At 42.9% G+C, this 27,459-nt stretch overlaps 1 protein-coding gene and 1 pseudogene across 2 annotated transcripts in view; one reads left to right on the top strand and one right to left on the bottom strand.

The window, feature by feature from the left end:
- LOC145480897 (uncharacterized) overlaps positions 1 to 27,459 on the top strand; it is a 250,346-nt pseudogene that overhangs the window by 56,674 nt on the left and 166,213 nt on the right. The window lies entirely within an intron of this gene.
- On the bottom strand, positions 4,400 to 6,036 carry LOC145481614 (uncharacterized). Its single transcript, XM_081460129.1, has one exon. It carries the CDS (start codon positions 5,984 to 5,986, stop codon positions 4,577 to 4,579), a length of 1,410 nt encoding a protein of 469 aa, XP_081316255.1. The 5' UTR covers positions 5,987 to 6,036; the 3' UTR covers positions 4,400 to 4,576.

The raw sequence follows: 27,459 nt of genomic DNA, 5'->3' as shown, positions 1-27,459 counted from the left end.
AAAAATAAAAGTAAGAAGTGTTGCAACATGTAATGGCTTTTCAAAGAATTGTCTAAACTCAGTGATTGTTAATGAAGTAACTTGAGGAATCCCAACTGATAGGAGGCACACCAGTTGACTACTTACAAGCGCGGCCAAGGAGTTGAATATGGGACTAGAAAAAAATTACACCAGTCAATGTCTCTCCTTCTCAGAGGTTACTGATGTATTTACCTGGAAGCCCGCTTCGGAAGCCTGGGCAGGGATAATTGGAAGGCCCGCGGTGCATGACGCGCCCTCCTTTCTAACATACCCTCCGGAGCCGCTGAAAAAGTGCACTAGTTAAGTGGCAGTCCCGCTAAAAGCGGTCCACTCGACTTCGGGACTAAAAATACTTTTCCTTCATTTGTTGTCAGTGAAAAGGGTTTGACCCATATATATAAAAACCAACTTATTATTTTCCATTTCCTTATTTTTGCTTTGCTACTTAAATATGAAAACCAACTCTAGCTTAACGACTGCGCCATCGTGACAGAGTCGCCTCCAACAATCGAGAGGCATGGGGCATTTTTTGATCATGCAAATTGCACCGTGCCGCAGTGTTGACTGAAATAAGCGCCTAAAAGCACTGTTAACTGCAAAAATACAAGAAGCAAACAATGTTCAGCTGAATTTAGCGTCTAAAAGCACTGCTAACTGCAGCGAGAGATGGCAACGAGTAACTGACCAATTCCCCGTGCCTCTCGACGGTTGGGGGCGACTTTGTCACGATGGCGCTAGAAATTCAAATCCTGTGCCCAAGATAATCGGTTACGGATCGAGACGGAGCAGAAATGGAAAGCAAGAGCTGGAAAACCAGCGATTCTCGGGCGATTAAGATAAACTTTGGAACCTTGGGAGAAAGCGAATGGGAAGAAGAGTTATCGACGACTGCCATGAGCCAATTTTGACGAGATTAGACCATTTTTGTGGAATTTACGGAGCTTTCAGTGCATGCCGTCGGGCCAGTGGGTTGCCCGCCTTTCGTTTTTTTTTAGGGGAAGCAAACCGCCACACACATATAAGGTGGGGGTTCTGGCGCAGTGGGCAGCAAGAGGGCAACAACCGTCCGAAAAAGCCCCCCAGTTACTTCTCCTCAGACTAAAGCTTTGGAGAAGGAACTGGGGGGCTTTTTCGGACGGTTGTTGCCCCTTGCTGCCCACAGCGTCCAGCACCCCCACCTTATATGTGTGTGTGCGAGAACGCGTGAGCGCTGCGCCAGAACGGTGTGTGTGTAACGCAACAGCACAGCAGTAAAAATGGCGAAAATCGGGTCCAGCGAAGCTGCAACGCAAGTAATCAATATGCGCGGATGTGCCCTTCACTAGTATATACAAAAGTGCGCCAGAAAATTTTTCCTATTGGAGGAGTGCATGCTCAGTGTATACTGCGCCGACATGGCTGCCGCAAGATATTCGTCCTATGTTCTGCAAATGTTCTACGGCCAAATACCGAGGGAGGAAAGAACAAACCTTCCCGAGCCGTTGACACCCGAGGTTCACGCATTATATGACGGGTTTCAAATATCCCAAAACGATTTCCAAAGATGGCTCCGTGTGTGGAGAATGGATATATCCGAAAGGAACCCAAACAATAAAGATCTTTTGAGGTTCGCAAGAGAAAACAAAGAAAAGATCACCGATTTGGTAGGACAAGAAACACAAAGGCTAAACAGCGTAAAAGTAAGTTTCGGGTTACAAGTGAAGTTCTCAATAGAAAGAAACGACGAAACGCAATTCATGGAGCATTATTTCAAAGAAGACGAAACGCACGTTTTCAAAAAGAATGAAGAGGACCTGATAAGACAAAAATTTGACGAATTCATTGAAAACGCAAAAGGGGAAATAGAACACTGGTCCGAGATAGGATCAGGATGGGCGGTTGAAAGGATACAGATCGCGTACGTGAATGTTGCGCGCTATCAGCCACTTCGCGGAGGGACCTATTTGCCACTTCCAGCAAAACTGGCGAATAAGAAGGCAATAGTCAACGTGAAAAACAAAGACAACGAATGTTTGAAGTGGGCACTCAGAGCCGCTTTATTCCCTCCAAAAAACGGGACCCGCAAAGACCAAGCAAATATCCGGTAAACGACGGTATCAACTACGCAGGCATCGATTTCCCCACACCGGTAAAACAGATAGAAAAGCTCGAGGCCCAAAACCCGAAACTCGCAATTAACGTATTTGGCTGGGAAAACGATTGTGTGATCGTGCACGGGATAAGCCGAAAGCAAGCGGATGTGCCGCGGATAAACCTGATGTTAATCGAGAAACTATTGTTATGTAAAAAGAGAAAGCGCTTTGCTGTTCGATCAGACCAAGCACAGAGATACAAAGCACTATTGCATGCTGTGCTTGACCGGTTTCTCAAGAGAAGACTTGCTCGTGAGTCACAAAAAATATTGCAACGTTGTGAATGGCAGGCCGACAAGGATCGTGATGCCAGAAGAGGGGGAAAACATCCTTTCTTTCCAAAACTTCAAAAAACAGATGAAGGCGCCTTTCATTATATACGCGGACTTTGAGGCTCTTGTCAGAAAGATTCATGGCTGTGAGCGTGAGAGAACGCAAACAAGCTACACAGAGAAGACCGAAAGGCACGAGGCATGCGGTTATTCTTACCTTGTTGTGAGAAGCGATGGTGAAGTGGTAGGTTCCAACACTTACAGGGGTGAAAACGCGGTTGGGGAGTTTTTAAGTGCCATTATGCAGGAAAAGGAGAAAATTAGAGAGAGTTTGGCCTCACCAAAGCCGATTGAAATGACGTGGAAGGACTGGGAAGACTTCAAGAAAGCGGTCGATTGCCACGTTCGCAACAAAGCTCTGATAAAAGACGAATTCATGGATTCTTTGCCCGTCTGGAACTTTGAAGAAAAACCGGATGAAGAAGGTGTAAGAGAAAAATGGGTTTATTGGGGGCAAGGACACAAAAAATGTTTCTACATGGCACAGAAAGAAAAGGAGAAGTGGGGATTTCAAAGGCAGAAAAAGCTGGAAGATGAAAAAGACAAGTTGGAAGCAGAATCACAGGAAAACTGCAAGTATTGTGGAAACCCTTTACTTCAGAAAAACTTCAGAGACGCGGTAAAGAACCATTGCCACATAACGGGCAGGTTTCGCGGAGCCGCGCACAACGAATGCAACAAAAAGTTGCGAATAAACCACAAGACGGACCCAATACCAGTCGTGTTTCACAACCTGAGGGGCTACAACGCGCACCACTTGATGCAAGCGATGTCGAAGCTGGAGAAAGAGGTCAAATGTGTCGCCAACAACATGGAGAAATATATCACATTCTCGGTCGGTAATCTTCGTTTCATCGACAGCTTGAACTTTTTGCAAGGAAGCCTTGATTCAGTTGTAAGCGCAACACCGAAGGAGTCGTTGAAAATAACATCAACGATTTCGAAAGGCACGGACCTGCTTTACAACAAAGGGATCTACCCTTACGAGTACATGGACTGAAGGGAAAGATTCAGCGAAACAAGGCTTCCGGACAAAGAAAAGTTTTACAGCAAGCTGAACGACGAGCACATAACAGACGAAGAGTACGCGCACGCGCAGACCGTCTGGGAGGCTTTTGGATGCAAAACGCTGGGCGATTACCACGATCTTTACGTGAAAACTGACGTCCCGCTGCTGGCGGATGTGTTTGAGAACTTCCGAAAACTGTGCCTTGATCAGTACGGGCTGGATCCGGCGCACTATTTCACGTCGCCAGGCCTCTCCTGGGACGCGCTCTTGAAAAAGACGGGGGTCGAGCTTGAGCTCTTCACAGACTACGAAATGCACCTATTCGTGGAAAGGGGGATGCGGGGTGGAATCTCCATGGTGAGCAACAGGTACGCCCAAGCGAACAACCCGCAAGTACCGGGCTACGACCCCAGCAAGCCAAAAAGATACCTCCTCTATCTCGACGCAAACAACCTTTACGGATGGGCGATGAGCTTGCCTCTGCCGACAAGAGGTTTTAAGTGGAAACGCGAGTTGCCCAAAGGGTCAAAGAGATCTTCAAAAAATATGGCGTGACCTTGACCGCTATTCTTCTCGCCGCTGGGACCACAATCGGAGCTGTCATCGGGGTCCTTACCAGAGGTTTGAAAGCCACCGGCAAAGCTTTGGGGAACGGCCTCAAAGATATTGCCGCGAAACTCGGTTCTCTGCTGCCCGGGCTGATTGGCTCGATCGTGAGCTTCCTGTTCAAAGCCGCCGGCCAAGTCGTCAGGTTTCTGGCCGAGCATACCTGGCTGCTCATTCTTGCCGCGGTGGCCTTTTTGTTCGAAAAATATTTTAAGAAGCAGCGTTAACCAGCGGGGCTCTGCCCCTCGCCCCTGGGCTGTTGGGCGGAACCCCACACCTACGGCCAAGCCATGAACAGCAACGCCGATAATCCGACTACACCGACAATGACAGCCGTTTTGTTAATTTCGTGTTGCGGTGTTTTATCTGGAGCCGTGGGCTCAATTTTTTCCGCAGTTGGTTGTGCTTGTTGAGTTTCGGACGAAGCTGGTTTTTTCGATTCGGCTGTTGCGGCTTTGTGTGTCGGGTTGGACGGGTTAATTTTTGACGGGCCGCCAGCCATGTGTTTGAGCCCAGCTTTTTTTTGTTCCCGGGTTTACCTCGTTGTTGACCCCCAGTTTCATCCCGGAGACCGCCTGTTTCAGCTTGTTGTTGTAACCGATCGTGCTTGCGGTGTTTATTATCATTTGCGCGGGCATGAGCCAGGCCATGGGGGCAACAGCGAGATTGAGCCTGACTTTCGCTTGATCCACCGCGAGCTGGTACCTTTGCACGCTCTTGGCCAAGTCGGGCTGTCTGATCGCATCTTCCATCAGCACCAGGAACTCGCTTTGGGCTTTTTTCGCCCTGCCGCCAGAGCCGAGAATGCTGCTGCGGACGTTCACCTGCGCGCCTAGGACACAGTAAACGAAAGCCTCAATTGACTGGTTGATTCTCGACAACCCCGCCTGCGTCAAACCGTTCGCAGTGTTGGGTGCAAACCAGTCGAACTGCCGATCTCCAAAAACATCGGGCCGTATAAACTCAATAAGATCCCCCTTTTCCAGTTTTCCACCTTCGTCGCTAAACTTGTTCCAATCAGGATACTTATAATCTGTTTTTGTCGGCGATTCCCCCCAAGGCTTGACATACAACACCCCCAAACCACTATTTGCCCCCGAAGTAAACCTAAAGTCGCTTGAGGGGTCTATGCCGAACTCGCCGCATATCCTTCTGTACGAAGCGACGTCATAATGATTTTTCATTTGGTCGAACGTCGGGTCTCCGGGCAAAGCGCTTATGCTCTGAACACCTCCTAGCTGGAACAAAATTCGCCTGACCGTGAAATACACGTGGAATTTGTAGAAAGCTCTTATCTGCGGGGGGAGATTCATCCCGCTGTCAAAGATTTCGCGAGAAACTCCGCACCCCTGTGTCGCGCAGAAAACCGCGAAGTTGAGCTGCTGCGGCCAATATTTCATGTCTGGCCCTCCTAACCAGTGTTTTGATTCGGTTCCAGTCGTGTGTTTGAGTTTCGTGTCTTGAAATATTTCTCTTAATTTCGTTGTGAAATATTGGTCAGGCGTGAAGTATATTTGGATTTCGGCGTCGAATATTTTTTTCAAGCTTGGCGCTTTGCCGTCGAAAGGTACCGCAGGAATGGCCAATGAAACTTTTGAACCGAGAGGCGACAATTGATATGGAAAACCCCCGCTGTCTCCCAAACCTAGCGCTTCTTTCATTTCGGCGCTCCAATATTTTCTGTCTGAGCCGACGACGCTTTGCAACGAGTCTTCACTTTCTTTGAAAAACACCTCCGCGGTCACATTATTTTTCTCGTCGACGCTTCCTTGCGAAATGAACCGGCTTTTGTCCGCTTTGGGGAAGCGGTTTAAAAAGTTTGTCCACGCCTTTTTCTTCGCCGCCTCCGCTTTTTTTAACGCAGGACCATTCCACAAATTGGCCATATTATTTGAACACAATTTTATTTGTTAAATATAAAAATGGTTGTTCTCACTATTGTCACGCAACAGAACGGCAAGACTTTCTATTTTGAAGAGCCGATACAGAGGGTACATTTCATGAAACTCATATCTTGCAGTTTGTACAACAGCTGGGACACTTTGAAAAAAGAAGGCTCGGCCACCTGATAGAGCTTTATCAGTTAGTAAATTACTCCCAGGGCATTATAGTTTAGAAAGATTGGCGAAAGAAATAGACGGTCTGTTCGTCAAATATCAATATAAAGAGTTGCAAACAGCAATAAACCAACCTGTTGGCCAGCTTGTAATCAGAAATTTTGGGGCTTGGGCAAAACCTATAGAACTTGATCGCGATTTAGCCGATTTGCTTGGTATTGGGAGAAAGTTGCTGCCTATAACCTTCGTAAAACGGCTTACAGCTCCAACGACATATTTTATTCATTGTAATTTGCTCGACAAACAAAAGAATCTGTTCAATGACAAAAGGTCAGATGTATTAGCCTTGTTTGATGTGAAAGGGAAGCCTTATGAAAAGGTAAGCTATCAGGCTTCTCCGCAACAGGTTTTGCGAGACTGTTCTACAGACAAGTCCGTAAATAGCATCACCATTAGCGTGAAAGATGAAAATGGCGAACTCTTTGATTTCAAGGGCTTCCCTCTTGTTTTTGAATTAGAGTTAAATTAAATTTCTATATGTACGCAATGTCTTCGGCAAATCTGTTGCCTCCAAGCGCGCCGCCTGCCGAGAATAAAAGAAGAATCTATCCAAGCCTTCCCGAAAAGACAAATGCCGAGAATTCCCGGCTTACCGAGATAAGCAGAATTGAAAAAGAAATATCTTCTGAGGTTGAGCATTACAGGCTTGTGTTGAAAAAATACAAAAAAGCCCGGAAAGCGCTTCACTATTCCCTGGTTGGCCTTGGCGCCTTCACAGCAGTTCTGTCTTCTGGGGCTGTTGCAACATCACTCACTGGTGTTGGAATTGTTGTCGGCGCGCCTATTGCCGGGATAGCCGCTTTATCTGGCGCAGTTTCCACTGGCCTGTCCGTTGTCAACAAGAAGGTTGAACGCAAAGTCAACAAGCACTCGAGAATCCACTCTCTGGCTATTGCAAAACATGACTCGATTAACCTCGCCGTCTCACAGGCTCTTAATGACAATCGGGTTTCTGCCACGGAGTTTCAACTGATCACTCGTGAAATGCAGAAATATCGCCAGCTTAAAGAGACTTTACGCTCGAACTTCGCGCGAATACAAACAAATCCAATCCAGCCAGATATCGAAAAAATAAGAAACCAGGTTCGGGACCAGGTTCGGGAAGAATATAGAAAAAAACTTGCAGATTAAACAGCAGATTTGAACTAAATTTTGAGCGAAAAAACACAAAACTCTCTCTTAGTCTTATCAAAAACAGGTGATTGTGATATTTGTCATGTCACAAAAATAGCCTTGAACTTCCAGAAGGTTATTCACTAGACGCAGTCAAGTGCGAAATAGGGAAAAACCCCCGATCAGCTGTTTCTTTTTATCGCTCTAGTGAAATCTCTTTGTTCTACCACGTTTCGTGCTCAATTTTTCCTCGAAAAAAAGTGAAAAGTGCTATTTTTTTGACCAGGCCGACAAGAAATGCCGTATTCTGACAAACCCTGGACAAAAAACTCAAATCCGCCTGTAAAATTCCTTTTGACTTCAACATTCCTGATGGCTTTGAAAATTCCTGATCGCTTCAACTGAAGCCAAGAGGAATGCAACCAGCTTTAACTGAAGCCTTCAGGAATTCGCAACGGGAAGCTGTTGTCTGAAGGCGCCTCAACCGGAACCGCGTCATTAAAACAATCAACGACTTCGCGTGTGATATCACGCACGTGTCTCTGCCACTCAGGCGTGAAATATTCATTCACGAGAAACGCAATCAAGTGAACACTGACAAGCATGTTTTTGTGATATGCAAATGAAGCCGTGGATTTTTAAATGTAATTCGACCGGTGGTTATACCGTCGCCGCCTTTTTCGCTAACGCTCCCTGCCAAAAAGGAACCACTCGTGCCAATTGTAACCATCACCGGAGCATAATTTTAGAGAATTTTTGTACTCAGTGGTGTCTTCAACGAAAGGTATTATCGACGGTTTTAGCGTTGCTTTATGAACAGTTCCACTTTCGAAACAGGGGAAACAACATCCCTCGAAAAAACAGTCCCCACATTCAAAACAAGTTACCATCGGTACGATCTGCTGCCTGTATTGACAGAAAGGCAGTTTTGAAATCTGCACGTTAACCTTATACCAACCCGGTTTTGGAATATGCTTGTGTACCTTATCAAAGCCCATTTCCTTTTTTTCCTTTATTTTTATCGCGATGTACTCCTTGAGAATCATCTCACGAAGCTCTGTAGGGAGGCTTTGAATGGCCTCGGAAAGTCCACAGGCAGCCATGACGGCGTATACACTGAGCATGCACTTCTCCAATAGGAAAAAAATTTCTGGCGCGATTTTGTATATACTAGTGAAGGGCACATCCGCGCATATTGATTACTTGCGTTGCAGCTTCGCTGGACCCGATTTTCGCCATTTTTACAGCTGTGCTGTTGCGTTACACACACACCGTTCTGGCGCAGCGCTCACGCGCACACCGTTCTGGCGCAGCGCTCACGCGTTCTCGCACACACACATATAAGGTGGGGGTTCTGGCGCAGTGGGCAGCAAGAGGGCAACAACCGTCCGAAAAAGCCCCCCAGTAACTTCTCCTCAGATTAAAGCTTCGGAGAAGGAATTCGCGGGCTTTTTCGGACGGTTGTTGCCCCTTGCTGCCCACAGCGTCCAGAACCCCCACCTTATATGTGTGTCCGCCAGAAAGTAAAACTCGCCTAAATGGCTCTAAACCACCTCCAGGAACCCAGAGACATCAAAAAAACGCAATGCAAACACAAGGTAAGCCATTTTATTCAAATTATTTTCTACACGTAGCATTTAGAGTAATTTTCGAAGCATACTCATACGTTGTCTTATAAACGGCTAAAATTGTAACGCAATCACCAACAGAATAATGTCACGTTTTAATCGTATTCAACGTCTGGGCCGCCTGTGATTTGGCCGAACTGAGGTTGCCGACCGTGATCAAAAAGTTAAAATTCACCGATTTTGTGAAGCGTCCTACGTCGCCTAAAATGCAGCTCACGGAATTTCGTTTCAATACGAATTTTAAGGTACATTCATTACTTTGACTGACGAAATATGGAAACTTTTGGAAAAATTCTAAGCTTACCAGCGAGGCTGGAAGACACCCTACTCCGAGGCCTTTAATCACCTACTAAAATTTAGCCAAATTTGACGGCGAAAATCTCCAAAGTTGGGTCTAAATGAAGCCTAAAAAGCACATCACAGTAAATTTCATACCTTAATAAACCGTTCTATAAGTTCAAACCGGTGGGTATCTCCTTGGATTGCACTACTAGGAGACTACTGGGAGCTTGAGGGCTATATGCCCGAATTTGGAAAAGAACAACAACGAACACTTGCCGGTTGCATCGCTGCGAAATGAACCTGAATTAACACGACACGCTTGAATGGAACTATGTGTTGCGATGAATGATGGGCTTTACTTCTGTTTTATGCTTGATGCTTGTCTTTTAGTATCTTGCACAGCGCATAAAATAAACTTCGGCATCCGTTTATCGGGCCGTTTATACAACGAAAGCTGCACCAGCTTCGTCAAAATGTCACACAAGTCGTAACGTGACCAATTACTCGGGAGGGGGGTACTCCCTTATATGGGCTATATAGGTATCTGTATGTGAGGCCCCAAAGGGTAGGGTTTTTCAGCCGTTTGGGTCATAAATAGGGTCTCGATTTTGGCCATCTTGGTTATAAATTAGGTATGGTTTTAGTACTCTAGTCTTGAATTGGGTATGTTTCTTAGCAGAAGCTACTTTTTCATCATTATCAATAAGACCTTCAACAAAAGCTCTTCATAACGTATGTTTAGGGCAACTGTGTCAGCCGCAACGGTCATAAATAGGCTATCGAATTTTTGGTCAGGTCATAAATAGGGTAGCAAAAAACGCAGATTTTGGTCATAAAGAGGGTAAGGGTTTTGGGAAGTGGGCCGCACACCCCCACTCAACTTTTCTGGAATCGAAGTACCCCCCTGAGCCAATTACCAGGGGCCGAGGGCAAATCCCCTACACCGCGCGCGCCAATCATTAGATTTGGCAAGATTTTCTCATTTCAATATTGACAATGAAAAAGCCACCCATTAATTTTTTGGACTAGTGCAATCTTTTCAGTATGACCGAACGACGACAATCATTGCACCTTTTCAATTTTTGTCTACCTTTCCTCGGAAAATATAAGGAGTTGCTAATACATGAGGGCGGAGGAAGCAGACATGGACCTAAAATTCACTTTTCCTTTCCAATTATCAGCCGTTCGTTTTTCATAGAAAACACAATGGAAGAAAATCAAAAGATGGGACCAAGAAACCTTCCAAAAAACGTCCATATCGAAGCGCGTGCAGATGTTGAGAGGCCGATTTCTCACTTTGTGTTTATAGGACTACTACCCTTCCCATTTTTTCTGACGACACCAGAATTATTGGCCATAAAAATAGTTTGTCTTTGATTTCTCCGCCTCGCGAAACATATAGTTAAGTAGTGGGAAATGCACTCTTACTGGTATGGGACTCAAGCGAGGGTGTGGACTTTGAACTTAACTGTCCTAAAATGCGATAGGCTTTTTACTAAAGGTGTTATATCGCATCCGGCATACGTCAGTGCTAGATCCTCATGGTGTCTGTAAAAATCATAATAGCCGAGAAAAAATACATATTTGATAACATTTCTACATATATCATGTATCGCGAGCATTAACATATGTGAATTAAAAGTATTGTTAATACAGACTTATATTCATAACCATCACTGAATAGGACCAAGCAGCAATTAAAGAAAAGATGCAATTCGCCCGTAGTTCAGCACACACCACTGGCCGTACAGTTTTTTTTACAACAGAAAAGGCTTGGTGACGGTTACACTGTGACTTGTCGACGCTGCACTGAGATTGACGAACTACTGAATCTATTTATGACATTCTTCACCATTTCCTTTAGCTTACAAGTTCATTAAAGAAGACCTCCGCTCTCTGGCTTTGAGTGGAATTTCAAAATGATCTCACATGGCCTTGAGCATCGTGATATTGAATGCCATGGTCGGAGCTTATCGTTTAAAATCAAGGGCTCCTGCTCAGGGATGGAGGAGCGTATTTTGAATTGGGGGGCGGGGGGGGGGGGGGACGCTCACAAGCGAGCGCCATAGGCGCTTACTTGTATGGGGTCTGAAGATATTTGTAAAATTACTATTTCAAGTATTTTTTGCTTGAAATTGGGGTGGATAAAGCCCCCTCCCAGCTCCCCCGGCTCCGACGTCCCTGCTGCTGTTGAAAGAAGTTGATAATTATACCCCATTTATGACCAAAACGGCTGAAAAACCAGACCCTTTGGGACCGCCCATACCTACATAGCCCATATTAGGGAGTACTTCCCGGGCACCAACGCTTGAATCCCATACCAGTAAGAGTGCATGTCACATTACTGGTTCGTCAGTTTTTTACTATTATGTGTTACCCTCTGTAAATAAAGTTGTTCCTTACTTACTTACTATATGTTTCGCGAGGCGGAGAAATCAAAGACAAACTATTTTTATGGCCAATAATTCTGGTGTCGTCAGAAAAAATGGGAAGGGTAGTAGTCCTATAAACACAAAGTGAGAAATCGGCCTCTCAACATCTGCACGCGCTTCGATATGGACGTTTTTTGGAAGGTTTCTTGGTCCCATCTTTTGATTTTCTTCCATTGTGTTTTCTATGAAAAACGAACGGCTGATAATTGGAAAGGAAAAGTGAATTTTAGGTCCATGTCTGCTTCCTCCGCCCTCATGTATTAGCAACTCCTTATATTTTCCGAGGAAAGGTAGACAAAAATTGAAAAGGTGCAATGATTGTCGTCGTTCGGTCATACTGAAAAGATTGCACTAGTCCAAAAAATTAATGGGTGGCTTTTTCATTGTCAATATTGAAATGAGAAAATCTTGCCAAATCTAATGATTGGCGCGCGCGGTGTAGGGGATTTGCCCTCGGCCCCTGGTAATTGGCTCAGGGGGGTACTTCGATTCCAGAAAAGTTGAGTGGGGGTGTGCGGCCCACTTCCCAAAACCCTTACCCTCTTTATGACCAAAATCTGCGTTTTTTGCTACCCTATTTATGACCTGACCAAAAATTCGATAGCCTATTTATGACCGTTGCGGCTGACACAGTTGCCCTAAACATACGTTATGAAGAGCTTTTGTTGAAGGTCTTATTGATAATGATGAAAAAGTAGCTTCTGCTAAGAAACATACCCAATTCAAGACTAGAGTACTAAAACCATACCTAATTTATAACCAAGATGGCCAAAATCGAGACCCTATTTATGACCCAAACGGCTGAAAAACCCTACCCTTTGGGGCCTCACATACAGATACCTATATAGCCCATATAAGGGAGTACCCCCCTCCCGAGTAATTGGTCACGTTACGACTTGTGTGACATTTTGACGAAGCTGGTGCAGCTTTCGTTGTATAAACGGCCCGATAAACGGATGCCGAAGTTTATTTTATGCGCTGTGCAAGATACTAAAAGACAAGCATCAAGCATAAAACAGAAGTAAAGCCCATCATTCATCGCAACACATAGTTCCATTCAAGCGTGTCGTGTTAATTCAGGTTCATTTCGCAGCGATGCAACCGGCAAGTGTTCGTTGTTGTTCTTTTCCAAATTCGGGCATATAGCCCTCAAGCTCCCAGTAGTCTTGGCAGTAGTACAGGATGCAGTTGCCATTAAACGGTAAATGAAAACTTACGATTTTCTTCTTCTCCTAGTGCTACCTCTGCGGCAGAATTTATTGAAGGGTCAGGACGACGGCTACGGTTAATTTCTGCAGACCGGCGCCATTATTTACCTTTGGAGTCTCACAAGTCTTAAGAATTGATCAACTTTAACGCAACCTTCACCTCAAAACTGGATCTAGAGTGTACACAAGCATTAAAGGAAGCTATTTGCCACTGCTCAGAAGGTCAACAAACGAACCTGAACGGAAGATGTATTTTCACCGGGTGCTAGGGTTATGTAAATGAGCTTTGACACGAGCGATAGCTATGTAAACACACTGACTGTGCAGATTTTAATCTGTTCTCACGTGCAATCCAAGGAGATACCCATCGGTTTGAACTTATAGAACGGTTTATTAAGGTATGAAATTTACTGTGATGTGCTTTTTTAGGCTTCATTTAGACCCAACTTTTGAGATTTTCCCCGTCAAATTTGGCTAAGTTTTAGTAGGTGATCAAAGGCCTCGGAGTACGGTGTCTTCCAGCCTCGCTAGTAAACTTAGAATTTTTCCAAAAGTTTCCATATTTCGTCAGTCAAAGTAATGAATGTGCCTTAAAATTCGAATGAAAACGAAATTCCGTGAGCTGCATTTTAGGCGACGTAGGACGCTTCACAAAATCGGTGAATTTTACCTTTTTGATCACGGTCGGCAACCTCAGTTCGGCCAAACTTCAATTTTGGCTCGTAGCAAAGCAAAAATAAGGAATTGGAAAATAATAAGTTGGTTTTTTATATATATGGGTCAAACCCTTTTCACTGACAAAAAATGAAGGAAAAGCATTTTTGGTCCCGAAGTCGAGTGGACCGCTTTTAGCGGGACTGCCACTTAATTGTCATCTGCTTTCGAGTCCTAAAACATCAAGTTATAATTAAAACTTATCAAGGTCTTAGCTTCGCTTTGGTGAAAGTCTCTTTCATTCCCCTGAGCTTTCCTGGTTTGGCTGTCGGTAAAAGCCAAAATTAAAGAACAACACTAAAAAGAGAATTTGCCCCGTAAATCTAGAGAAAAAAAACTTCAATTATTATTAAATGCACGTCTTTTAATCAGTTCAAAGGACCTCTGTACAATGCCCGTACTTGCTAGTGTAAACACTCGCATTAGCTACTTTATTTACACCTCTATTTAGTTACGTATTATTTATTAAGTTATTCCTTATAACCTACTCGACTAACTTACTACTTAACCGACTTCACTGGTTTGGTTGCCAACTCGAAAGCGTCCGCTTCCTTGGCCACTACAGACTTCTTTTGTGTTTTTGTTTGTTCGTTTGTCTGTTTTGCTGTTTGTTTGTTATTTAATACGGCAAATTATTGTAATTAAAACAATTGTGAAATCCTGAACTTGCACTTGAAACTACTTAAACACTAAAAAATGAAGTCAAAGCTCTGTGCTCTGGTCGTGCGGTGCATCTTAGTCAATGATACTTCGAGAAAAATAATTGGTTTCCCTAACTATCATCAACTGTCATTTACATGATCAACCGGCGCAAAGAAGTTTGCGATAACTATAATCGACGATAGTTTATTTTAAACTACCTCTAGCTTCTACTGCCATGCTTCTGCCGCGTAAATCATCAGCAGATGGTTCTAAATAAACTCAAAGCCTTTGTATATGAAAAAAAACTTGTTTGGTGGTTTTTAAATAGCAGAGAACCGTTTACATGAGAAATCTTGGGTGATCTTGGGTAGAGAACAAGATGTTTTGAAGGTAGGGAGCTTGTAGACACCACCCCTACCAGGGATACATTGGGACTTACAGAGCATCAGCAAACTCGAGATCTGGGGAGCCTGAGTTTTTGACATAACCGATAAAGGATAGGAGGGGGAGGGATAACCCTCCTGAGGAGAAACTATATCTTGAGTACTTGCTACTGACTACTGACTACTCACTGCGCTACGGAACAATGGGCGAAGTAGTCCCAACCGCTCTTCACCGCGACCGCATTATTGTTATTTTAAGTTCACTCCGAGTATTGTTATGAAAATATTGTAAATCGCACGCTTCCGAGCCCTTAAGATGTAATTTGGTTTAGTAATGGGGAACTTGTGGATCTCAGTTTTGTTCACCAGTTTATTCATTGTTAGGATTTAGAATGCTTGTAATCGCTTTCAAGAAATATTGTGACCAACAGAAAAATATGGAAAAGCCAACAGTAGCCTCTTTTCAGTTAATAACTAGAAACCTTAAGTTATTGTTCTACTTTTGTACGTTGCCGATTCTTTGTACACCTGAACATGTGCAACGCCGTTTCACTAACTTTCATTTAGAAAACAAATAGTTCATTATCGGGTCATTTGAGTTTCTTTTCATTATTAAAATCTACCTTCCGTTTACTTAGGAGCTAGCCAGCTGAACTACATTTCAGTAACAAAGTTTTATTAGTTTCCTCGGAAGTTAGCCAGCTGAACTATTTTTCAGTAATGAAGTTTTATTACTTTCTAATCATGGGATAATTTTCCGTTCCTATCCGTAACACCAATTCAGAATTTCAAATTAAGCATCTCACTCTTAATTTCCTAAGTTTGTTCTATCTTAATTTCAACCTGTGAATTTTAATCTTAAGCTCTCTATTTTTTAATTTTGAAAACTTCGTGTTGTTGATTAGATTTCGCTATCTTAATTAAGACTGAGTTTACCAGAGGACCAGGCAGGGGTGATACATGCCATCTCTCCAATTTGGATGAAACTTTGCCAGATTGAAGGGACCACCAAACAACTCTAAAAGAAAAAGTGGGCCGGCTCTGTGATTTTTCCTTTGGGAGTTAGACCACCCCCCTGGTTTTTTGCCCCAAATCCCAAAAATTGCATTAAAATAAGCATCAAATTTAGACTCCACTCCTGGTTACAGAATACAATAAATTTTATTGCCATTTCACACAAATAAGGGTTGGACCTATCTTAGTTCACACCACGAGTTTGAAGGGATTTGAAGTGACAGGTGCCAATCAAGAGTTGTCATTGCATACCTATGTCACGCAAGATTTAGCAATGAGGCAAATTAGCTAGAATTCTGACTCAAATATCGCTTAAGTCCAACTTTGTTTTTGAAAACTAATTTTACCAAGGTTAAGAGCCACTCTGGGCCTGAAGAAATCACGAATAAAACTTTTGGCATCTGTTAGTTTTTGGTCACAAAGGTTGTTCAATCAACGTGACAAAAGACCAGTTTTAACAAAGAGAGAAGGGAGAAATTTAAGGAAATTAGATATTATAGAATCAATTAATTAACGTTGTTCCTACGTTAATGACATTAACAGTGTCTGAATATTATTATGGCCATTTAAGGTAACTGAACGCAAAAGTCCTCGCATAAATTTTTAAAATAACAGTGTATCACGAGCGTAACACCTGAATTCTATTCGTATATGGGAAAAGGAAGATTGCGAGACGAGCTCAAAGAATGTCTGCATTGGAGGCTACGTCCGAAGTACAAACCGTTCCTTTTTTATGAATCATCATTCAGATCTTAAAATAGTACCCATTTCAAGCTGAATCCCCCTAAACTAGTCCATTATAGAGAGTGCTACCCAGGTGTCGTTCGCTTGACATCAAAGTTTGTGTAGTCTGGAATCAGTAAATCCAGGGTCAAGATCAGGAATCACATCGATGGGATCATGTATCAAAGCCGAAATCTAGAATAAAACGGAAAATTTTTTTTTAACTAGGATCAGGAGTAGTTTCCATTTTACAGAGCTTGTTATGAGGCCGCTAAATTATGTAAATGGACAGATGTACCATGTTGGTCGCCCTGAGTGATATTTGTTGGGCCCAAAAGGAGCTATTATTCAAGGGATGCAATTATTTCTCATTATCCCTATATCAGAGGGTTAGCTACAACCTGGAAGAGGGCAACGAACAAGACGATCTCTGACAAGAACCATGGGAACTCAAAGCGTAACGCAAATACATAGAAATGTATCGTCGTCATAAGTGAGTGCAGTAGTTTTGATCGCACAAGGACTCATTTTCTTTTGGGGGGGTGGGCGTTATTTGAGCGAAAGGATATTCAAGAAAATGCGTTAATCACTGTACATTTTTCAAACTTCGCGTGTGTTGTATTTACTTAATGTTTGACTGTTTACAGGAATTTGCAAACTTTGTAGAAATGATCACCTTGCCGCTGTACGAGTCGTGAACCCAGGTGAAGATTCGTTCACGTTGCAATCTGAAGAACCAGCTGTAACGCAATCTGAAGAGTTCACTAGAGCACCAGAACCCATACACGAGCTCCTCCCTTAACAACTGCACGCATCGAGTGATTCTGGAAGTCAGCTGGAGGTATGTTTCGCATTGCTGCTTTGTCGATAGGATCTTTAAAACAATCCAAAAGGCAGCGGACCCCAGCTGTGAATAAGGTGCACATAACCAACGCAACACTCACCGCAGAGTTTAAAGTACTTCACCAGTTTCCCCAAGGAAACCTTACCGGAAGCTTGCCAGATACAATGTCATCGAACATTGCACTGAGTTATTGATTATTTACCTACGAGTTATTAATTAGATATTCGTAAGCACACTCATTAAGGTACTACAAATAAGAACACTGACATTCCGTTCTTGGTGTACAGCTGCAGCCTAATTAGTGTGGTTACCCAATTTTATGAGTTTGAGGACGCAAGCTGGGGCCTGGACACTAAACGCCGGAATCGTTGGGAAAAAGCTAAACCATATAACCTCTACTGGCCTGAAGATACACACAATCTCGTAAATTCTAGAATTGAGCCTTGTCCTGTCAAGGGTAGTCGAATGCAACACAAACAGATATGCTGCAACGGAAGTTTAGTGTTCCTGACTTTTTAAACGTAAGGTGGTCAGTTATAAAATAAGGAAAGATCCTCAGCTACTTTTAGATTCATAGTCTAAAGAAATGTTTCCCAGAAAACCAATCAGGCTCCCGCTGAGGTTCCTAACATTAAAGAAGAATCGGTGCTAATTAGCTTTTCCATGGAGAATCATTTTCCCCTTTGTTGGAGAAGTACTTGAGACAGTCTTTATTTAGTAGTCTGACTAACACTCTATTGCTATTTTCTAATTTCAGCGAGAAACCAAATCCTGTAAGGGGTTGCCCTTGCGTAAAGGTGAAGCCCTGCTAAGTGATGATGGCTCAGAGTATTTTCCTCTGGCTCACAAGAATCCTCAACGGCCATAGAAACATCAATGGAATGGCAGGCAACGCCACAGATACAAATGAAACTTCATTCTCTCGACAATTTTCTAAGACAAGCTGATGGTAGAGTGAGCCCAGTACGATCTCAGCTCAACACAAACGCGGAAGGTGTCTCATCATCCACTACACGCTATTACGAGCGAAACGGAATACAAGTTGTTGAGGCTAGTCTAGATGCTATAGCCCCAGGGCAGTCTAAATGGCTTCTGCAGCAAGTGCTAGAGGCGTACAGCCATTCCACCGACTCGGACGTGAACCTCCCTGAGAAAACATTGCGTTCCAGGCTTGTCACCCCATACAATAAAGCTACAAATTGGTATACCAGACAGCAAATTCTCTCTGTCTTTGTGGCCGATTATTCTAAGACAGAATTAGTGAGCTTTATTCCAGGTTTGACTTTGTGGAGGATAGATGAGGCCAGAAAACATGCTTTCCGTACTAGCCCAGGCCCCATTATTGAACCCCCTGTTTTGCCGCCATGCAGGCGTGATCCAGTTAAAGTGGATCACTTTCTTGATTTTATTTCAAGCCCCTCCTTTCTCCAGGACGTAGCCTACGGGACGAAGATCCTAAGATTGTCAGATGGTGAGACAATAGAAATTCCAAATGTGGTGAGGACAGTTGTGGCATCCCGTCTGACTCATCTGTACCAGTCATACTGCTCTGAGTCTGGATTCGAACCCATGGGAAGATCAACCCTGTTGAGCATCCTCAAGGTAACGAGGACGAATATGTCTAGTTTCACCCCTTGAACATGTTTACGTCTTTGATTCTGTCTCTAAGAAAAGGATTCGATATAAATAATTCATTTTTGAGTTAATTTTTTGTAAAAAAAATACCTCTTAGTCGGCGCGTTGGGTATGTTATGGACGGGTCGATGGATGAGTGAGTGAGTGAGTGAGAGATGTATGTATGTCACACCAATCAGATTGGATCTTATATAAACAGCCAATCAAATTTCTTGTTGTAAAGGTAAAGGGTATGTGAGAAGATTTGATCCCGATAGAGTTCAGAACGGCCATATTTATAAAAGAGGAGGAAGTATTCATATTTGGGTTTACTTCGACATTTTCTGTGGGTTAGGCTGAGGAGTTTAGTTAAATATTAATGAACGAGATGAGCCTTGAGGTTTGAAACAGTTCGTGAGTTAGTAGTATGCAAATGCAACGAGATATTTTTATTTTTAGTTACAAAGGTAACTTGATATTTTTGTTTTTCACAAGGAGTAAATTTAATTAGAGGTCACGAATCATCGCGTCTAGTTCTTAGGACATGTTTCAGAGGGGACGAGACTTTAGATTTCAAACAGTTCTAACGTTTACAATAGTAAGTGCGGGTAACGACTGTTTTGTTCTTGTTGCATGTAAATATAACGAGATATTTTTGTTTTTTAATTACAAAGTGTAATTTGACACTCTTGTTTTTCACAAGGGAGTAAATTCAATTAGAGCGGACGAATCGTCACCACTCTTTCCCACGAGATGTTTGCTATCTTTAGTAACAAATGGTAACTTAACACTTCTGTTTTTTATATGGGAGTAAATTCAATTAGAGCTGACAAGTTATCGCCCATTGTTTCCAGGATATTAAGCAAAAAAGAAGCTTTCATTTCTGGACGGTTTTTACGTCTCTGCAGTAGCAGTTTAATAGTTTCATTTGATGACCTTCATTTCAGTCCGACATTTTTACAGGTAAAAAGTATGAAAACTGTTCAAATGTCCTTTGAAGACTGCGCGGTACCAAGTTAAAGTACAATTTAATTAAATCAGTCTTTCAACGTGTCAGAGGTTTTTTTTCTCTTTCTTTCTATTTTCGGTGAAGTTGTGTAAAAAGATAAACTTACGACTCGTATAAAATGCGAAAAAGTCTCTAAATTAACTGAGTATTTTTGAGCAAAAATTCCTCTTGGGGGTTGGAAGGGTTATGTGATCGGTGAGTGAGGGAGTTATGCATTTGCGCGTGTCACACCGATCACAGTGCGGGTTGTATCAAAGAACGAATCAAATTGCCTGATAGAAAAGATGGAGACATGTCAAATTACTGTAGTTTGTTCAGTCAAACATTTTATGGCTTACTATTTAGCTATCTTACCGTGACCGATGTAACATCGCTGCCAAAAAAACTTGTCAAATCAACCAAATCATTACTGTACCACGAATGCTCCTATCTCCGACACTTCACACAAAAAATAACTCTTGCACGCCTTGCGTGCCTATGTTTAGGAAATGGTTACGTGGACAGGTTTTGGGGCTCGCTAAGATCTTATTAGTCTACTAACTGGACGAATTGTGTGAACAAACTATCTGGATTTTTATCAATAATTATTTCTCAACTGCTTTGCCCAGATATGCGCTGCTTCCCAGAAGAAATCGTTAGCTGGATTGGACAGCACGCAAACCGATGGAGTAACAGCGTTCAGTACTCTAGATGAGGCAACTAATAAACTTTGTATAATGGATCACTGTTAAAAAAAATGCTTCTTAGAGCCCATAATACATGTTTGAAAAAATAAATGCAGTGTAAATCAAGACTATAGCACACTCATGTATGTCTGTCCCATTTTTCAGGTTTGTGTGAGCGAACAGCCAGAGACATCAGTGCCCGTCTAAAGTGGTCAAAAACCTATCTTAAGACAGACTATAAAATTCACGTGTCTAGAGCTGATCCCTGCGCTGATCACTGCAATGTGTATGCACTGAGCACGGATGACCCCGATTACCAAGGGCACTGCGACCATGAGCACAAGATAGTCTGTGACAGATGTGATAATTACAGGAATGCTTTTGTGGATCTACAAATGTCGTTATCGTCTCCTACTGTTATCTATAGGTAAGGACTTGTCGGTTGGTTGTCATTTTCGTTCCTGTTTTTATTAGCATTGTACACTTTGGTAAGATTCGTTTTTTGTGTTGTTTTGTTGTCAAGCGGTAGTGATCTGAAAGAAGAAATCATACACGATGTAGACTCAGCTCTCCCTAAACTTGACGAATGGAAAGCTCACATCCTTTGAGCGGCTCACCTGGATTCTGCGAAGAGAGACATCATTGATAATCTGTCACCACGACAGGTTCTCCTGATAATGGATTGGGCCATCCAGCTTTCGAGAAACCCAGCGTGACTGGTTTGGCAAAAAGGGCAAATCGTGGCATGTGACAGTTGCAGTGACAAGAAGCGATTGTTATGACATTGAGGTAATTACTTCAAAATAGAGTTGTGCTATAATTTAGAAAATGCATGTAGCAAAAAGACGCGTTACAAAGGGTGCTCTAATCCCGTTTTATGGGCGTGGCCCAAATACATTTCAACCCCTAAAGGGTACCAATTCTATGAGAACACATTAGCTGACACTGACATTTCTAAAGCAATAAAAATGCCCACATAAACTTAAAATTTCAAATAGTTGAGTAACAAGTAGGTGCTGAATTTTTCCGCTTTTACCTAAAAAGCTGCCGCGATAACTCTAACCTGTCACTTTAGCGGTACCGATCGACGGCAAATGAAAATGAACGATGAGCACCCCCGTCAATCTAACAGAGTAGCCCCTTAGGGAGGGCAACATCCTAACTGTCAGAGCCGGATTAACAAAAGGGTCTGGGATGTATGTCAAACTGTACTGTCCACATATTATTGTTGTTTCTAGTTATTTCAGAGCTAACTGTGTTATTGTCCTTCTGCCCCAGGCCCGAACTTACATCCATTTGTTTGAGGATTGCGTTCAAAACTGGTTCGCAGTCGCTTCAATCATAGAACGCACACTGACGACACCGAAAGCAGCAAACCCAAACATTCAAGAGGCATTTTTGCCCAGCGATAACGCAGGATGTTACCATTGTGCTTATCTAATCCTCTCTCTTGCTAGCCTTGGAGAGCGCGCAGGCATTACGATACTCAGATATGATTTCAGCGATCCGCAGGCTGGAAAGGACGTCTGTGACCGACGAATTGCCACACTGAAGAGCCATATGCGGCGTTACATAAATGAAGGCCATGACATTAAAAGTGCTAGTGATATGAAGGTTGCGATCGATTCCTATGGCGGGGTTAAAGGGTGCCAGGCAGCAGTTGTTAAGGTTCAAGAGTCAAGCCAGACCATGAAGAAGCGCACAATGTCTGGGATTCAGTCTCTGAATAATTTTAGTTTTGAGTCTGGAGGTCTGCGAGTGTGGAAGGCTTATGATGTGGGCCCAGGTAAACGTTTTACTCCTGCACAGGTGAATAGACTTGGAACACCTCAAGGAACTACAGACCTTCGAGTCGAGCAGCCCTTCAGTGTACCGTGAGAGGAGGCTGGTGCTTTTAGATCCACGACTTTGAGAGGTGAGCACCGACAGCCTCAGCCTAGCACCACACAATCTGTTGAAGAAAAGCTGCCAAATGTCGAGGCTACGAGAGTTTATTTCGCTTGCCCCAAGGAGGGATGCACAAAGACATATCAGTCTTTTGCAAATCTGCAGAAACACATGGACGTTGGAAAACACCTTGTGAGATTAGAGAGAGAAACTACATATGACAGCATCAAGAGAAAATGAGCCGAGACGTGCAGGGAGGTGTCTGGAAGCTACATACACAAAGAAACAGGGTCGAGCACCCGAACGGCCTGTGCTGATCCCGCATGTGAAGTTGCTAAAGGATGGGCTCTGAAAACATCACGAAGAGCAACTCGCATATCTAAAAAGAACGTTCCTGAAACGAGAGGAGACAGGGAGAAAGCAAAGTGCTGTGGATGTGTGCAGCAAGATGAAAACTCTGCGTGATGGTAATGGCAGGAAAATGTTCAATAAAGAAAAGTGGCTTATTGCCGACCAAATAGCTAGGTACTTCAGCAGATTGTCTGTGATGTACAGAAGTGGCCGACTAGCCATAGACCAGGCTGATCCGAGTCCTGCTCAGGATGAGGAGGAGGACTTTGTTGCAGAGGCAGAAGAGATATCAACCAGGCTTGAAATTTGAAGGCAGCTGGAATTATGATACAACGAATAAGTTAATTACATATGTAATATTGCCTCTACTACTTCTTACTGTCCTTCCAGGAGAATCAGGATTAGGCAGTCTTGTGAAAAAAAGCAAATTATTTATTTCGCAGCAATGTAGCGTCAGTTATGCATGTACGTGGGAGCTTGCTAAGCAGTCACGAATAGAATGTTCGAGCAGAGCGGAGGCGTTGCTAACGTCTATGCGGCCGTGTGCGCTTGTGCGGGCCCCAGGTCGAAGGGAACCTCAGCTAAATCCTCTTTTGGCTCAGCTGATTGCAAAGTTCTTCAAGCATCTTATTACTCGCAGACATGATTATTTAAAATGTTTTTGCTATAAGGTACAATCTTTGTTGTTGCTAATTCAGAATAGCAACGTTCAGAAGAAAAACGTATTTTCATAATTGCTCAAAAGTAATGAAGTTTCACGGTAGCCAAAGTATGCACGCACGTTCAAGACGAGAAATTTGCATCATCCGCACGCAAATGATGATTTTGTTCATTGGAGAGCTCCATCGACTTCGACAGATGTTCCAACCAGAGGAGGTATCTGAGTAGGAAAATAGGGCAAACGGTAGACGTTGAGTTAATCAGAGTGCTCTCTTTACGTATTGTGGTACATGAAAAGTTGTCTGCGCTTACTCCAGTTGATAAAACCGCTGACCAACTTTCTGGGCTCATGTAATCATGGTGGACTCTATCTACGGCGTTAAACAAGATTAATTTGCATGCCTGATAATTCAAGGTTTTTTTGAACTCAGAATGGAATAGAGTTCGTATGCCGAGAGTGTGAGGTAAGTATTGATATATACAAACTGCAAGGTCAAGTTCTTGACCTGCGATGATTGAACACGGTTTTAAGAGCAATCTAAACAACAAGATATGCTCTGTTAAACTCGCATCTAACACCTCAATGCTATAGAATCTAAATATCACGGCAGTTCATTCCCATATTTCGATCATACGAATAGAATTCAGGTGTTATGCTCGTGATACACTGTTATTTGAAAGATTATTGCGAGGACTTTTGCGTTCAGTTACCTTCAATAGCCAAAAATAATATTCAAAGACACTGTTGTTATCATTAACTTAGAAATAACGTTAATTAGTTGATTCTATAATATCTAATTTCCTTAGATTTCTCCCTTCTCTCATTGTTAAAACTGGTCTTTTGTCCCGTTGATTGAACAACCTTTGTGACCAAAAACTAGCAGATGCCAAAAATTTTATTAGTGATTTCATCAGGCCAAGAGTGGTTCTTAACCTTGGTAAAATTAGTTTTCAAAAACAAAGTTGGACTTACGTGATATTTGAGTCAGAATTCTAGCTAATTTGCCTCATTGCTAAATCTTGCGTGACATAGGTATGCAATGACAACTCTTGATTGGCACCTGTCTCTTCAAATCCCTTAAAACTCGTTTTGTGAACTAAGATAGGTCCAATCCTTATTTGTGTGAAATGGCAACAAAATTCATTGTATTCTGTAACCAGGAGTGGAGTCTAAATTTGATGCTTATTTTAATGCAATTTTTGGGATTTGGGGCAAAAAAACAGGGGGGGGGTGGTCTAACTCCCAAGGGAAAAATCGCAGAGCCGGCCCACTTTGTCTTTTAGAGTTGTTTGGTAGTCCCTTCAATCTGGCAAAGTTTCATCCAAATTGAAGGGATGGTATGTATCACCCCTGCCTGGTCCTCTGGCAAACTCAGTCTTAGGAATGGCTGACTGTTAGGATCGAGAAACGCCGGTCAACGTCCCATTTGACAAATCGCTCATATTTTGCCCAAAGATACCCTTAGGTGACCTAATTCTAAAAATCATATTTAAAGGTTCCAGCGAATTTTTATTTTTCAGAAATTTCCGAAAATTTGAAAGCGCGGTCAAAGTGCGGTTTTTCGTGTAATAAAATGACCGAAATAAGGTGCGAGGACGAAGCGCTGCTAAAGTCTTAAAATAAACTCAATTGACTTCAAACTTCACACAAATGTGGAACAACCACTCTAATTTATTCCTCGCTTTAAACTAATCTCAGATACGTTGATATAGTGGTTTTCCGAAGCATTTTAAAAACAGCTATGAAGCGTGTGAAAAATAACGGCAAAATATAGGTCATGTTTAACAGCATAAAAATGCATCTGGTACCTCACTTTCCGATTATTTTACTTTACAGCCTTAAAATATCATTATTAAAGATATACCATGCCAAGGTTCATGCTCGAACTCGCAGTATTTCCCTTTGTGAAAAACGAAAATCAATGTCAATGTGTTGGGCGTAAATAACACAATAATTATGCACTAACCAGAGACAAATCAATTTCAATGGCGAAAGTAAAAGGCTATCATTAATTAGAATCCCGTCAATTCACTGCTATCAGTAGAAACATAATGTCCACTGCATAAAAACTGTTTTTAGACGTTTTCGAACCATTGCGCGTTAACTTTGTTTAATTTCGTGTCCGCCGTCATGTCTAGTTTGTCATCGCGTGTATTTCCTTAATGTCAACAACACGTGAATGGTTGTCATAACAAACGCAAGAGATTTCCTGGGACCTTAATGTTTTCGATTCACCAAAACGCATTAAGTTCGTTAAGACACAATAATGTGTCAACTTGGTATGCTTTTTAGCATCAAGGACGTTAAAGGACTGTAAATTAATCGAATTGAAATATCTTGAAGCAAATCAAAATCGCGCCCTTATTCTAATTTGGTAAACAGCCGATCTCCGCTCAAGTTCAAGAAGTCGAGAGGTTAATCCGGCAATGTATTACCGGTACAACAACAAAATCAAACCGAGGTCATCAAAAGTGTAAGTTTAAAAGTGTAGTGGCAAGTTCCAAATAAATTTCGCCTATATAAATTGGAAACAAGATGTGAAACGGTCTGACCCGAAACAAATAAACAAAATATTAATACGACTAATTTAACCCGAAAATGTTACAGGAAACACACCTAAAAGCCGTCGATTCCCCTCGATACCACTCCGCATTGCCTTAAAGAGCCCAAGCTTTCTGCTGTAAGAATCAGGGGCCTCATGAATCTGTATTTATTATATCGGCAACCATGCTGCGTGCCTGATATTCGAGACTCAGTAAAAGTTGTCACACAACCGTACGAGCAGCCCAGTCACGCTTTCACTGCTCTTGCACAAATGTTCAACATTTCGCAATTTACATAAACCGACTACAAGTTTAAAGTAGTGACAGTAGATTGAAATGCGCTTTTTAAAGCTGTCCTATCGAGGAACAATTATTTCTTGTTTTTGAATGGCTCTTAGTTGTAGCTACAGTCGGGGAGGGGGGAGAGAGGGTATTCCCGGAAATTTCGGATATCTGTATGCCGTGGAAGATTAAGTGGTCTCCAGCTCTTAACGCCAACACTGAAACACTAGATACTTCTCGAAGTATCACAGGGGTCACTAAGCTAAATAATTTTGAGTGTAGCACCGCTAAGTCAATTAACCGTTGGCGCGCATATTGCATTGACCGTAGACAGGTGGAAAAACAGTTAAACCGGAAAAGCCTGTTGCACATTGTAATTTAGCGTTGTCCAACACGCAGTCGGTCTGGTTGTAATGTTAATCGTATTTGAGACACATACTGGGGTGACATACTACTAGATGGGCGTGGCCGGGAGCCACGAGTCAAGTCAGTCAACTCGCCATGCTTAACCGAGAGGAGTGACTGCGACCTTAACATCAGTGCCATTATCAACGGGTGTGACCGAGGAAGCGTCTGCTGAGGTTTCCATAGATAGTAACCATGCACGGTAGGGGTGTATTGATGTCTTCAAGGCCGCTGCATTCGTGTCTTTTATAGCCTGTCTACTTTAGAGAGGCACTTGTCGCTGGAGAAATGTACTCAGTCCCTGGAAAGCTATTCCCTTATGGACCTAGCCAAAATGTGCTACAAACCTTGCTTGGAGCAGGCGTTGGCGCTTAACTGAAAGCCACAATAGGTCACCAGGAAACCCTCGTTATTTCAAAAAAGGTTTGGGCTCTCAGGGCAGTCAGTGACAAGCAGCAATCGTATCTTATGGCAAAATTGCCCGTTGGTCAAACGACAGGCCGAAAGGTTGACGCCGAACTAGTGGCGCGGGAATGCGCAGTGCCCGAGATCCTTATAATTTTCGTCTTTTTCAGGTGCTAGTTTTTCTCTCATCTAAGTGCCGCAATGCGCCAAAGTGATCCTGATGAAATGCATGTTCAGGCATCTGAAGAGGAGAGAAATTTTAGTCAGCCAAAGGAAGTTGTAGAAATACTCCAGCTCCAGCGTCCTTTGGTACACGACCAGCAAGACTCCTGTGCCTTGGCGATGGAGGGTGACCTAAAGAACCTGAAACTGTGTATGCTACCGTGCGGGTGCGAAGACATGGGACTAGATATACCTCTCCAACTCGTGCGCGGAAA

Source organism: Orbicella franksi, chromosome 1 (genome assembly GCF_964199315.1).
Source record: "Orbicella franksi chromosome 1, jaOrbFran1.1, whole genome shotgun sequence".
Lineage (NCBI taxonomy): Eukaryota > Metazoa > Cnidaria > Anthozoa > Scleractinia > Merulinidae > Orbicella > Orbicella franksi.
The sequence above is the reverse complement of the archived record's forward strand: the minus strand, read 5'-3'. Positions and strand labels throughout refer to the sequence as shown.

Bases quoted from the DNA above. Each gene is read 5' to 3' on its own strand.
- LOC145481614 (XM_081460129.1), bottom strand. From the start codon at position 5,986: ATGGCCAATTTGTGGAATGGTCCTGCGTTAAAAAAAGCGGAGGCGGCG.